Raw genomic sequence first — 15,000 nt, 5'->3', positions numbered from 1 at the left:
TCATACACACTCACACACACACACACACACACATTCAAACACACACACACTCATACACACTCACACACACACACACACTCATACACACTCATACACACACACACACTCACACACACACACATTCAAACACACACACACACACACACACACTCACACACACACACACACACACACACTCATACACACTCACACACACATTCAAACACACACACACACAGACACACACACATACACACGCACACACACACACTCACACACACACACACACTCATACACACTCATACACACACACACACTCACACACACACACATTCAAACACACACACACACACACACACACACACACTCACACACACACACACACACACACATTCAAACACACACACACACAGACACACACACATACACACGCACACACACACACTCACACACACACACACACACACACTCATACACACTCACACACACACTCATACACACACACACACACACTCATACACACACACACACACACTCATACACACACACACTCACACTCATACACTCACACACACACTCATACACACACACACACTCATACACACACACACACACACTCATACACACTCACACACACACTCATACACACACACACACACACTCATACACTCACACACACACTCATACACACACACACACTCATACACACACACACTCACGCACACTCACACACACACTCATACACTCACACACACACTCATACACACTCACACACACACTCACATACGCACACACACAGACACACACAGAAACACACTCACACACACTCATACACACTCAGACACACACACACACACACTTACACAGACACTCACACCCTCAAACACACACACTCATACACACACACACACTGATACATACACACACACACACTCAAACACACACACTTACACTCACTCACACACACACACATACACACTCTCACAGAGCCGACACTAAGAGTATTGATCAGTATTGGAGCTCAGAGTGTGGAGGATCAGCTGATCTGCTGTAGAAATGATTTCATAACCTCTCTCCTACACACTTCTCTGTGGTTTAACTGTGTGTGTGCTTGTGCGTGTTTGTGTGTGCGTGCGCGTGTGCGTGTGCGTGTGTGTGCTCGTGCGTGTTTGTGTGTGTGTGCGTGCGCGTGTGTGTGTGTGTGTGTGCGTGTCTGTAGACTCCTCACCTGGTGAACCTGAATGAGGATCCCTTGATGTCCGAGTGTCTGCTGTATTACATCAAAGAGGGAGTGACCAGGTGAGTGTCTGACTGAGGTGACTGATCTGATTCACCGTGAGGAGCTCTTTATGACTCATTTACCCTCAGCTTCTCTGTGTGTTTGTTTATCTGTTTATCTGTTTATCTGTTTGCTTATTTTTTTATTTATATGTTTGTGTGTTTGTTTGTCAGGGCGGGTCAGAAGGATGTGGATATCCGGCTGAGTGGACAGTTCATCAAAGAGCAGCACTGTGTGTTCTACTGTAACACCAACAACCATGGAGAGGGTAGGAGTGTGTGTGTGTGTGTGTGTGTGTGTGTGTGTGTGTTTGAGTGTGTTAGTGTGTGTTTGTGTAGTGTGTAGTTTGGGTTTGTGTATGCAGTCTGTGTTAGTGTGTGTTTGAGTGTGTGTGTGTGTGTGAGTGTGTTAGTGTGTGTTTGTGTAGTGTGTAGTTTGGGTTTGTGTATGCAGTCTGTGTTAGTGTGTGTGTGTGTGTGTGTGTGTTAATGTGTGTGTGTGTGTTAGTGTGTTTGTGTGTGTGTGTGTGTTTGAGTGTGTGTATGTGTGTGTGTGTGTTTGAGTGTGTGTGTCTGTGTGAGTGTGTGTGTCTGTGTGAGTGTGTGTGTGTGTGTTAGTGTGTGTGTCTGTGTGAGTGTGTGTGTGTGTTAGTGTGTTTGAGTGTGTGTGTGTGTGTTTGAGTGTGTGTGTTAGTGTGTGTGTGTGTGTGTGTTTGAGTGTGTGTGTTAGTGTGTGTGTGTGTGTTTGAGTGTGTGTGTGTGTGTGTGTGTGTGTTTGAGTGTGTGTGTCTGTGTGAGTGTGTGTGTGTGTGTTAGTGTGTTAGTGTGTCTGTGTGTGTTGCGCCTGTTTCACAGCAGGTGTGGGTCAGTGTTAGTTGGTTAATAAACCTGCAGAGTCGTTTTTCTCTTTAATAATGAAATAAACTTTATGCAGATGATCTGTTTTGCAACTGATTCCTCAGTTACATAAAAGTCAGACAGTAATCAGATTTCTGCTTTACAAGCGGCCAATAAACTCACAGAATAAGACGTGATGTAAACATGACGTAAAACTCAAACGTCACAAGCGTCTTTTTTAACAACGTTGAGTCACTTTAGCTGAAAATATGAACCTACTTAATCTAGAAGATGCAGAATATTGAAACCCTTCATTTGGTAGAGCATGTATTCGGTTTCAGCGTCGCTCCAGAAGTGCTGTGTTGGTCTCGCAGGTGCTGCGTTAAACACTGTTTTAAACGCTGCGTTAAACACTACGTTAAATACTGTGTTAAACGCTGTTTTAAACGCTGCGTTAAACACTACGTTAAATACTGTGTTAAACGCTGTTTTAAACGCTGCGTTAAACACTACGTTAAACGCTGTGTTAAACTGTGTTAAACGCTGTGTTAAACTCTGTGTTAAACGTGTTAAACGCTGCGCTAAACGCTGCGTTAAACGCTGCGTTAAATGCTGTGTTAAACGCTGCGTTAAACTCTGCGTTAAACTCTGCGTTAAACTCTGTGTTAAACGTGTTAAATGCTGTGCTAAACGCTGTGTTAAACGCTGTGTTAAATGCTGTGTTAAACGCTGCGTTAAACTCTGTGTTAAACTCTGTGTTAAACTCTGTGTTAAACTGTGTTAAACGCTGTGTTAAAGGCTGCGCTAAACGCTGTGTTAAACGCTGTGTTAAACGCTGCATTAAACTCTGTGTTAAACTCTGTGTTAAACTCTGTGTTAAACGTGTTAAACGCTGCGCTAAACGCTGTGTTAAACGCTGTGTTAAACGCTGTGTTAAACGCTGCGTTAAACTCTGCGTTAAACGCTGCGTTAAACTCTATGTTAAACTGTGTTAAACGCTGTGTTAAACTGTGTTAAACGCTGTGTTAAAGGCTGCGCTAAACGCTGTGTTAAACGCTGTGTTAAACGCTGCGTTAAACGCTGCGTTAAACGCTGTGTTAAACGCTGCGTTAAACTCTGTGTTAAACGTGTTAAACGCTGCGCTAAACGCTGCGTTAAACGCTGTGTTAAACGCTGTGTTAAACGCTGCGTTAAACTCTGTGTTAAACTCTGTGTTAAACTGTGTTAAACGCTGTGTTAAACTGTGTTAAACGCTGTGTTAAAGGCTGCGCTAAACGCTGCGTTAAACGCTGCGTTAAACGCTGCGTTAAACGCTGTGTTAAACGTGTTAAACGCTGCGCTAAACGTTGCGTTAAACGCTGCGTTAAACGCTGCGTTAAACTCTGCGTTAAACTCTGTGTTAAACGTGTTAAACGCTGCGCTAAACGCTGCGTTAAACGCTGCGTTAAACGCTGCGTTAAACTCTGCGTTAAACTCTGCGTTAAACTCTGTGTTAAACGCTGTGTTAAACTGTGTTAAACGCTGTGTTAAAGGCTGCGCTAAACGCTGCGTTAAACTCTGCGTTAAACTCTGCGTTAAACTCTGTGTTAAACGTGTTAAACGCTGCGTTAAACGCTGTGTTAAACTGTGTTAAACGCTGCGTTAAACTCTGTGTTAAACGTGTTAAACGCTGCACTAAACGCTGCGTTAAACGCTGCGTTAAATGCTGTGTTAAACGCTGCGTTAAACTCTGCGTTAAACTCTGTGTTAAATTCTGTGTTAAACGTGTTAAATGCTGCGCTAAACGCTGTGTTAAACGCTGTGTTAAACGCTGTGTTAAACGCTGCGTTAAACTCTGTGTTAAACTCTGTGTTAAACTCTGTGTTAAACGTGTTAAATGCTGCGCTAAACGCTGTGTTAAACGCTGTGTTAAACGCTGCGTTAAACGCTGTGTTAAATGCTGCGTTAAACTCTGTGTTAAACTCTGTGTTAAACTCTGTGTTAAATGTGTTAAACGCTGCGCTAAACGCTGCGTTAAACGCTGCGTTAAACGCTGCGTTAAACGCTGCGTTAAACGCTGCGTTAAACTCTGCGTTAAACTCTGTGTTAAACTCTATGTTAAACTGTGTTAAACGCTGTGTTAAACTGTGTTAAACGCTGTGTTAAAGGCTGCGCTAAACGCTGTGTTAAACGCTGTGTTAAACGCTGCGTTAAACGCTGTGTTAAACGCTGTGTTAAATGCTGCGTTAAACTCTGTGTTAAACGTGTTAAACGCTGCGCTAAACGCTGTGTTAAACGCTGTGTTAAACGCTGTGTTAAACGCTGCGTTAAACGCTGCGTTAAACTCTGTGTTAAACTCTGTGTTAAACTCTGTGTTAAACTGTGTTAAACGCTGTGTTAAACTGTGTTAAACGCTGTGTTAAAGGCTGCGCTAAACGCTGCGTTAAACGCTGCGTTAAATGCTGTGTTAAACTCTGTGTTAAACGTGTTAAACACTGCGTTAAACGCTGCGTTAAACTCTGTGATAAACTCTGTGTTAAACTCTGTGTTAAACGTGTTAAACGCTGCGCTAAACGCTGCGTTAAACTCTGCGTTAAACGGTGTGTTAAAGTCTGTGTTAAACGCTGTGTTAAACGCTGCGTTAAACTCTGCGTTAAACGGTGTGTTAAACTCTGTGTTAAACGCTGTGTTAAACTGTGTTAAACGCTGTGTTAAAGGCTGCGCTAAACGCTGCGTTAAACTCTGCGTTAACTCTGTGTTAAACTCTGTGTTAAACGTGTTAAACGCTGCGCTAAACGCTGCGTTAAACGCTGTGTTAAACGCTGTGTTAAACGCTGCGTTAAACTCTGTGTTAAACTCTGTGTTAAACTCTGTGTTAAACGCTGTGTTAAACTGTGTTAAACGCTGTGTTAAAGGCTGCGCTAAACGCTGCGTTAAACTCTGCGTTAAACTCTGTGTTAAACTCTGTGTTAAACGTGTTAAACGCTGCGCTAAACGCTGCGTTAAACGCTGTGTTAAACGCTGCGTTAAACTCTGCGTTCAACGCTGTGTTAAACTCTGTGTTAAATGCTGTGTTAAACGCTGTGTTAAACACTGTGTTAAACTCTGTGTTAAACGTGTTAAACGCTGCGTTAAACGGTGTGTTAAACGCTGTGTTAAACGTGTTAAACGCTGCGTTAAACGCTGTGTTAAACGCTGTGTTAAACGCTGTGTTAAACGCTGCGTTAAAGGCTATGTTAAACGTTGTGTTAAACTCTGTGTTAAACTCCGTGTTAAACTGTGTTAAACGGTGTGTTAAACGCTGTGTTAAACGCTGTGTTAAACGTGTTAAACGCTGCGTTAAATGCTACGTTAAACTCTGTGTTAAACTCCGTGTTAAACTGTGTTAGACGCTGCATTAAATGCTACGTTAAACTCTGTGTTAAACTCTGTGTTAAACGCTGTGTTAAACGTGTTAAACGCTGTGTTAAATGCTACGTTAAACGCTGCGTTAAACGCTGCGTTAAACGCAGCGTTAAACTCTGTGTTAAACGCTGTGTTAAACTCTGTGTTAAACGCTGTGTTAAACTGTGTTAAACTGTGTTAAACGCTGTGTTAAACGCTGCGTTAAACTCTGCGTTAAACGCTCCGTTAAACGCTGCGTTAAACGCTGCGTTAAACGCTGCGTTAAACTCTGTGTTAAACGTGTTAAACGCTGCGCTAAATGCTGCGTTAAACGCTGCGTTAAACGCTGCGTTAAACTCTGTGTTAAACTCTGTGTTAAACGCTGTGTTAAACGTGTTAAACGCTGCGGTAAACGCTGCGTTAAACGCTGCGTTAAACGCTGCGTTAAACGCTGCGTTAAACACTGCGTTAAACTCTGCGTTAAACTCTGCGTTAAACTCTGTGTTAAACTGTGTTAAACGCTGTGTTAAACGCTGTGTTAAACGCTGCGTTAAACGCTGCGTTAAACGCTGCGTTAAACTCTGTGTTAAACACTGCGTTAAACTCTGCGTTAAACTCTGCGTTAAACTGTGTTAAACGCTGTGTTAAACGCTGTGTTAAACGCTGCGTTAAACGCTGCGTTAAACTCTGTGTTAAACGTGTTAAACGCTGCGTTAAATGCTGCGTTAAACGCTGCGTTAAACACTGCGTTAAACTCTGTGTTAAACTCTGTGTTGAACTCTGTGTTAAACGTGTTAAACGCTGCGGTAAACGCTGCGTTAAACGCTGCGTTAAACGCTGTGTTAAACGCTGCGTTAAACTCTGTGTTAAACTCTGTGTTAAACGCTGTGTTAAACTGTGTTAAACGCTGTGTTAAAGGCTGCGCTAAACGCTGTGTTAAACGCTGTGTTAAACGCTGTGTTAAACGCTGCGTTAAACTGTGTTAGACGCTGCATTAAATGCTACGTTAAACTCTGTGTTAAACTCTGTGTTAAACGTGTTAAACGCTGCGTTAAACGCTGCGTTAAACGCTGCGTTAAACGCTGCGTTAAACTCTGCGTTCAACGCTGCGTTAAACTCTGTGTTAAACGCTGTGTTAAACGCTGTGTTAAACACTGTGTTAAACTCTGTGTTAAACGCTGCGTTAAACGCTGCGTTAAACGCTGCGTTAAACGCTGCGTTAAATGCTGCGTTAAACGCTGTGTTAAACGCTGTGTTAAACGCTGTGTTAAACGCTGTGTTAAACGTGTTAAACTCTGCGTTAAACGCTGTGTTAAACGCTGTGTTAAACGCTGTGTTAAACGCTGCGTTAAAGGCTACGTTAAACTCTGTGTTAAACTCCGTGTTAAACTGTGTTAAACGCTGCGTTAAACGCTACGTTAAACTCTGTGTTAAACTCTGCGTTCAACGCAGTGTTAAACTCTGTGTTAAATGCTGTGTTAAACGCTGTGTTAAACTCTGTGTTAAACGTGTTAAACGCTGCGTTAAACGCTGCTTTAAACGCTGCGTTAAACGCTGCGTTAAACGTTGTGTTAAACGCTGTGTTAAACTCTGCGTTAAACTCTGTGTTAAACACGCCGATAAACACAGTTTAACACGGAGTTTAACACAGAGTTTAACGTAGCATTTAACGCAGCGTTTAACACAGTTTAACACGGAGTTTAACGCTGCGTTAAACGCTACGTTAAATGCAGTGTTAAAGGCTGTGTTAAACGCTGTGTTAAAGGCTGTGTTAAATGCTGTGTTAAAGGCTGTGTTAAATGCTGTGTTAAACGCTGTGTTAAACGCTGTGTTAAACGCTATGTTAAACGCAGTGTTAAAGGCTGTGTTAAACGCTATGTTAAATGCTATGTTAAATGCAGTGTTAAAGGCTGTGTTAAACATTGTGTTAAGCGATGTGTTAAGCGCTGTGTTAAACGCTGTGTTAAACGCTGTGTTAAACGCTACGTTAAATGCAGTGTTAAACGCTGTGTTAAGCGCTGTGTTAAGCGCTGTATTAAACGCTGTGTTAAACGTTGTGTTAAGTGCTGTGTTAAGTGCTGTGTTAAACTCTTTGTTAAACGCTGCGTTAAATGCTGCGTTAAACACTGTGTTAAACTCTGTTTTAAAGTTGTGTTAAGTGCTGTGTTAAAGGCTGTGTTAAATGTCATGTTAAGTGCTGTGTTAAGTGTTGTGTTAAACGCTGTGTTAAAGGCTGTGTTAAATGTCATGTTAAACGCTGTTAAACACTGCGTTAAACGCTGCGTTCAGCGCCGCGTTAAGCGCTAGGTTAAATGATACGTTAAACGCAGTGTTAAATGCTTTGTTAAATGCTGTGTTAAACGTTGTGTTAAGTGCTGTGTTAAACACTGTGTTAAACTCTGTGTTAAAGTTGTGTTAAGTGCTGTGTTAAGTGCTGTGTTAAAGGCTGTGTTAAACGCTGTGTTAAAGGCTGTGTTAAACGTTGTGTTAAACGCTGTGTTAAACGCTGTGTTAAACGCTGTGTTAAAGGCTGTGTTAAACGCTGTGTTAAACGTTGTGTTAACCGCTGTGTTAAATGCTGTGTTAAAGGCTGTGTTAAAGGCTGTGTTAAACGTTGTGTTAAACGCTGTGTTAAAGGCTGTGTTAAGCGCTGTGTTAAAGGCTGTGTTAAACGCAGTGTTAAACGCTGTGTTAAAGGCTGTGTTAAACGTTGTGTTAAACGCTGTGTTAAAGGCTGTGTTAAAGGCTGTGTTAAACGCTGTGTTAAAGGCTGTGTTAAACGCTGTGTTAAAGGCTGTGTTAAACGTTGTGTTAAAGGCTGTGTTAAAGGCTGTGTTAAAGGCTGTGTTAAACGCTGTGTTAAAGGCTGTGTTAAACTCTGTGTTAAACGTTGTGTTAAACGCTGTGTTAAAGGCTGTGTTAAAGGCTGTGTTAAACGCTGTGTTAAAGGCTGTGTTAAAGGCTGTGTTAAACATTGCGTTAAGCGATGTGTTAAGCGCTGTGTTAAACGTTGTGTTAAACGCTGTGTTAAAGGCTGTGTTAAAGGCTGTGTTAAACGCTGTGTTAAAGGCTGTGTTAAAGGCTGTGTTAAACATTGCGTTAAGCGATGTGTTAAGCGCTGTGTTAAACGTTGTGTTAAACGCTGTGTTAAACTCTGCGTTAAACTCTGTGTTAAACACGCCGATAAACACAGTTTAACACAGAGTTTAACACAGAGTTTAACGTAGCATTTAACACAGCGTTTAACACAGTTTAACACGGAGTTTAACGCTGCGTTAAACGCTACGTTAAATGCAGTGTTAAAGGCTGTGTTAAACGCTGTGTTAAAGGCTGTGTTAAATGCTGTGTTAAAGGCTGTGTTAAATGCTGTGTTAAACGCTGTGTTAAACGCTGTGTTAAACGCAGCGTTAAATGCTGTGTTAAACGCTGTGTTAAACGCTATGTTAAACGCAGTGTTAAAGGCTGTGTTAAACGCTATGTTAAATGCTATGTTAAATGCAGTGTTAAAGGCTGTGTTAAACATTGTGTTAAGCGATGTGTTAAGCGCTGTGTTAAACGCTGTGTTAAACGCTGTGTTAAACGCTACGTTAAATGCAGTGTTAAACGCTGTGTTAAGCGCTGTGTTAAGCGCTGTATTAAACGCTGTGTTAAACGTTGTGTTAAGTGCTGTGTTAAGTGCTGTGTTAAACTCTTTGTTAAACGCTGCGTTAAATGCTGCGTTAAACACTGTGTTAAAGGCTGTTTTAAAGTTGTGTTAAGTGCTGTGTTAAAGGCTGTGTTAAATGTCATGTTAAGTGCTGTGTTAAATGTCATGTTAAACGCTGTTAAACACTGCGTTAAACGCTGCGTTCAGCGCCGCGTTAAGCGCTAGGTTAAATGATACGTTAAACGCAGTGTTAAATGCTTTGTTAAATGCTGTGTTAAACGTTGTGAACTATGCTGCTGACTCAGCTGCCTAAAAACCATAGAAACGGACCTTAAACAGAAGTGAGGACCCTGTTGGGGTTCATCCTAAAGTTAGGACAGGATTTAGGAGGTTTAGTCTAGTTAGGATGTTTGTGTGATGCTGTTTTCTTATCTGGAGTTCATGATGAGATTATGAAGGTAGGAACTGATATTCTGGAATAGATACTGAACTAAATTCAGTCATGGAGACTAAACAGATCAGATGTCAGAGTTAGGATGGTTCTGTGATACGACCCCAGATGTTAAGTGTCTGTAAACGCTGTCAGTGACTGATTAACACTGGACTGTACTGAACTGTATGCAGTGCTGTCGCCATGTCTGCAGTAAAACAGGCCTAAGTGAGTAAGAGTGTGTGGTTTCAGTGATAAACACAGGTCTGTTCTGTTTCTCTGCTTCTGGAAAAGTTGCGTGGACTCTGTACAGGTATCACTGTGTTCATGTCTGTCAGTCCGTCTGTTTGTCTTTTCATCCATTCAGCATCAGACCATCTGATCCCTCTGATCTTTCTGTACATACACACATACATGTACGAACCCCCCCACACACACTCACCGCCCACCATCTGCTGGGGGGGTAATAATAACCACCTCTGAGATTCATCTCGATTCTGTGCTGAAAGGTTCTGAATCGGTCCTAATCAGATTTGGTCCCACTGTGTTTGGACGGTCCTCATCAGATCTTCTGTAGATGTTCTCATTATTAACAGACTCAGCAGGTAAAAGTGGCCCAATCTGATCTTTTTGTCCGTATGTGACTCAGATGTGTGTCTGTGAACAGATAAACACACTGAATCTGACATCTTCAATTCTGATTTGAGATGTTTTCATATGTGGTACTGAAATCCGATCCGTATCCGATCTGTGGCAGCGTGACTCAGTCTGAACAGCCAGATGGGAATTCATGCAACCTTTATGTTAATCCAACTCGACCTTCATCAGAATCTCACACTGCTGAGACTCAGAAACATTTAGGCTGATATTTCTGTATAAAAATTATTAGGGACTCATCAGAAACTCCTCCGTGTTTGAAGAGATTCAGAAAGAAATGCCCGAACGCGGCCGCAGGAGAACGAGGCTGCAGCGTCAGAGAACAGTTAAAAGTCTGAAAGCAGAGTTTAATGAATCCGAGGACGCGAACCAAAGAAGTGACCGTGCCCTTTTTACGGCTCCAACACATTCTGGGTGATGAGCCCAGCTGTCAGTCAGTGAAGCTTCATGATGGCTCCTGTGATGCTGGTGAAGATGAAGCTGATCCTCCGGGAGCGACTGGCGTTCGCTGGCGGTCGTGATTGTTTCCCTCTGGATGAGCCGTGAAGCAGCGTGACGCTCTGATCTTTAGAGCACGAGGGTCAGTTTAGGAGCTGATCTGTTCAGACTGATGATACAGATCACATTTAAAAGACAATCTGAACAGACAAACAAAGAAATTAGATTTGGTGAGAAAATCAGATTTGGCCTCCTTTTACCTGCTGTGTGAACGCAGCCTAATTCACGTGATCTGGTCTCGTCCATCACTTTATAGTTGGTCTGTGATTTTTTCATCGATATCAGAGGTTTTGAATGTGCAGTTCAGATCTAATGCAGTTACAGCATGTTTGGAGTTCTCCTCTTACAGAATCTCCCATCTTCAGTCCAGTTCTGTGTCAGTAGCCACGTTTACATGCAGCCTAATAATCCGTTAATAATCCGACTAATAGCTCAACCTGAATAGAACACGTCCATGTAAACAGCTCAGTGGGAACAGTCTAGTCCGATTGAGGCCATTCAGAATACAGTTTCTATCGGACTGTAAATAATCCGTTAAATAGAAGAATAATATCAGTGTAAACGCCTGAATCTCATTACATTCAGTCATTCAAAGTCTGTCTGTCTGTCTGTGTGTGTGTGTGTGTGTGTGTGTGTGTGTGTGTGTGTGTGTGTGTAATTGATAAGTTGTCTCTCTCTCTCTTTAGTGGTCGTCACACTGGAGCCGTTAGAAGGGGCGGAGACTTACGTCAACGGGAAACAGATTACTGAACCAACGGTGCTCAAACAAGGTATCACATTCTCTTACATAGCAGCAGTTTAGCCCCGCCCATTCAGTCTACAGCAGTTTAGCTCCACCCATTCAGTCTACAGCAGTTTAGCCCCACCATTCAGTCTACAGCAGTTTAGCTCCACCATTCAGCTACAGCAGTTTAGCTCCACCATTCAGCTACAGCAGTTTAGCTTCACCATTCAGCTACAGCAGTTTAGCTCCACCATTCAGTCTACAGCAGTTTAGCTTCACCATTCAGCTACAGCAGTTTAGCTCCACCCATTCAGCTACAGCAGTTTAGCCCCACCCATTCAGCTACAGCAGTTTAGCTCCACCCATTCAGCTACAGCAGTTTAGCTCCACCATTCAGCTACAGCAGTTTAGCTCCACCCATTCAGTCTACAGCAGTTTAGCCCCACCATTCAGTCTACAGCAGTTTAGCTCCACCATTCAGCTACAGCAGTTTAGCTCCACCATTCAGCTACAGCAGTTTAGCTCCACCCATACAGTCTACAGCAGTTTAGCTCCGCCCATTCAGTCTACAGCAGTTTAGCTCCACCCATTCAGCCTACAGCAGATTGAAAATGGTCAAGTAAAAGTCAATTATGATTGTTTATAGAATCACGCCAAAAATATAAATGGACACAATAAAATATGATGTGGGTTCTTTAACAGTGCTGCTGATCTTTTCTACAGAGGTCTGTAATTGTGTGTGTGTGTGTGTGTGTGTGTGTGTGCTAGGTAACCGTATCGTGATGGGGAAGAACCACGTGTTCCGCTTTAATCACCCGGAGCAGGCTCGGCTGGAGAGAGAGCGCACCGCCAACTGTGAGCAGCAGGGGGAGCCAGTGGACTGGAGCTATGCCCAGAGAGAACTGCTGGAGAACCAGGGCATAGACATCAAACTGGAGATGGACAAGAGGTAGAGCGAGAGAGAGAGAGAGAGAAAGAGACAGAGAGAGAGAGAGAGAGAGAGAGAGAAAGAGAGAGAGAGAGAGAGAGAGAGAGAGAGAGAGAGAGATTTACTACAGTAATAAAATAAAAGTGTGAATTGGTATATTTTGTGTTTCAGGCTGCAGGATTTGGAGCTTCAGTACCGCAGAGAGAAAGAAGAAGCTGATCTGCTACTGGAGCAACACAGACTGGTGAGAGAGAGAGAGAGAGAGAGAGAGAGACATACACATAATTGGTTTACACTGTCCTGTATGTGTCTCTGTAATATTTATGTGTATAGTTTTATAGTTTAGAGTCTCCAGAAGGCTGGGCAGTCCATGGGCAGGGTGGGTGGGGTCTGCAGAAGGCTGGGCAGTCCATGGGCAGGGTGGGTGGGGTCTGCAGAAGGCTGGGCAGTCCATGGGCAGGGTGGGTGGGGTCTGCAGAAGGCTGAGCGGTCCATAGGCAGGGTGGGTGGGGGACTATCTTGGCGGCTCTGCTGAGGCAGCGCGACAGGTAGAAATGTTGTGTAGACAGAAGTGGGTTCTGATGGTTCACGTACCCAAACTGTAACCTGCTGCTTTGGCTGTGTAATTGTAGCATTATTTGTCTCCCCAGTAAAGCCCTTTCAGTTGAATTGAGAGAGAGAGAGAGAGAGAGAGAGAGAGAGAGGCTCTGTCTTGAAGCGACAGGCTGTGTTTCTCGGCCGTTATGTCCCTGAAGGATCCTCACCTCGTAGATACCAAAGTGAAAATTCTTGATTAAAACTGAAATCAGCCGAAATCTGAAACTGAAAAATCCCAGTTTACTGTTTGATTTTTAAACGTTCGTGACTGTTTGAATGTTCAAGTACTCTGACTCCCTCATTGACTGTAAAGCTGGCAGTGCAGAGGAGCCTTCATAGAGCAGCGCTAGCAGCCTCTCTCTTCACTGTCAGACACGTGTGTGTGTGTGTCTGTGTGTGTGTGTGTGTGTGTGTGTGTGTGTGTGTGTCCAGTACGCAGATTCAGACAGCGGTGATGACTCTGATAAACGCTCCTGTGAGGAAAGCTGGAGACTCATCTCTTCTCTCCGAGAGAAACTACCAGCTAACAAGGTACTACATACACCTGCACACAGACACCCACACAGCCGCACCATGTACCAAATACATGTATATATATATACGGGGTGACAAAGTAAAGGCCAAAATAACCACAACGAGCTGCCAGAACTGGCTCTCGAGCTCTCTGGAACTGTTCTGGAGGGATTGAACAGTGTTCTTCTAAAAGCAACAGCATCAGACCCACAGGATGGGCAGCTGGAGGGAGGAGCAGAGTGTGTATTCTGGTCAGTTCATGTGGTGATAGATTTCAAACAGTAACTACAAGCAGCAGCACAAAAGACAGGAGAATGTAAATAACTTAGCCAGGCCAGCCTCTTGTTCAGATTTTCCCGTTCCACCTTAAAAGTTACACTCTGGCATCAGGCAATATAATAATAACTGCTGCCCATTTAAGGTGGAACGGGAAAATTGGAACCGGAAGCCAGCTTCAGCCTCGTAAAATTGTGCCTCCCCACTTTTGTGTGCTTTCATTAGTGATCTTGAGTAGAAGGACGTCTGGAGGATGAGGTGGCTGCTCATATCTGCTGCCTCGATACCAGGCGAGTCTTTCAGTTCAGGTGAAAAATTGCTCGTCTTCATAACAGAGGGACCACGTCCAGCATCTGCTGTGATTTTCTGTTTATACCTTTCTCTCGTAATATCGTCTAAACTAGCACAGTGCGGCTCGCCGCCATCTCCCCATTCTGCTCTTCATGTCCTGCTGTCCATCAGGATTTGGTCATCTGAATCACTTGACCGCAAACAACGTATTGTACCATGCAGTACAGCTGCCTGGAAGCATCACTCGTTATGTTTTTGCACTCGTTTATTCAGGTTTTTGCTTTGTCACCCACCTGTATGAATCAGTGTCAGATATATTACCTCACACCGTAACTCGTGCCGTTTGTCTGCAGGTGCAGTGTATAGTGAAGCGCTGTGGATTACCCAGCAGTGGTAAGCGGCGTGAGCCCCAACGCGTGTATCAGATCCCCCAACGCCGACGTATCAGTAAAGACCCCGAGAGTGTGACGGTGTGTGACCTGCAGCTGCAGGCCGTCAAGGAGATCTGCTACCAGGTACTGACCTCATAGATCATATGAACATTATAGAGCTGTTTAAATGAAACAGTAGAAGTCATATCGCCCCCTACGCTTCCTGTAGTGTATTACAGTCTGTCAGAGTGACTGTGTGGATCATATGAACATTATAGAGACGATTATTGAGTTTATTTTTGTTATAACTAACATAATATTCTTATCATCCAGTTTGTGAATTGTTGCAGCAGTAGGTAAATTACCGGTCCTGTCTGCAGGTGGCGCTGGGGGATTTTAAACATACTCTGAGGGAGATCCAGGCTCTGGCCATCGTGAAGCTGAAGGAGCTGTTCAGGATGTACGGTAAGAAGGAGCCAGAGGACCGAGAGCTGTGGAAGGAAGTAGCCCAGGACGTGTGGGAGACAGTGGGCGTGGGCGAGGAGCGTGGGCAGGATGTGGGCGTGGCCTCAGAGGGAGGGGCGAGGCAGAAAGGCGTGTACGACCTGAAGG

General features: G+C 43.7%; 1 protein-coding gene across 3 annotated transcripts in view; it reads left to right on the top strand.

The window, feature by feature from the left end:
* LOC118822181 (kinesin-like protein KIF1C) overlaps nucleotides 1–15,000 on the top strand; it is a 54,206-nt gene that overhangs the window by 36,002 nt on the left and 3,204 nt on the right. For all 3 annotated transcript variants that reach the window (XM_036591089.1, XM_036591088.1, XM_036591087.1), the window contains exons 16-23: nucleotides 1,199–1,278; nucleotides 1,432–1,526; nucleotides 11,375–11,458; nucleotides 12,181–12,361; nucleotides 12,512–12,584; nucleotides 13,370–13,468; nucleotides 14,371–14,532; nucleotides 14,769–15,000. The exon at nucleotides 14,769–15,000 is cut by the window's right edge and continues 128 nt beyond it. In XM_036591089.1, coding sequence (XP_036446982.1) covers nucleotides 1,199–1,278; nucleotides 1,432–1,526; nucleotides 11,375–11,458; nucleotides 12,181–12,361; nucleotides 12,512–12,584; nucleotides 13,370–13,468; nucleotides 14,371–14,532; nucleotides 14,769–15,000 — 1,006 coding nt within the window. The remainder of the gene's footprint in view (nucleotides 1–1,198; nucleotides 1,279–1,431; nucleotides 1,527–11,374; nucleotides 11,459–12,180; nucleotides 12,362–12,511; nucleotides 12,585–13,369; nucleotides 13,469–14,370; nucleotides 14,533–14,768) is intronic.

Source organism: Colossoma macropomum, unplaced genomic scaffold, assembly GCF_904425465.1.
Source record: "Colossoma macropomum unplaced genomic scaffold, Colossoma_macropomum, whole genome shotgun sequence".
Classification (NCBI taxonomy): domain Eukaryota; kingdom Metazoa; phylum Chordata; class Actinopteri; order Characiformes; family Serrasalmidae; genus Colossoma; species Colossoma macropomum.
Note: the sequence above shows the minus strand (reverse complement) of the source record. Positions and strands in the feature narration are given on the sequence as shown.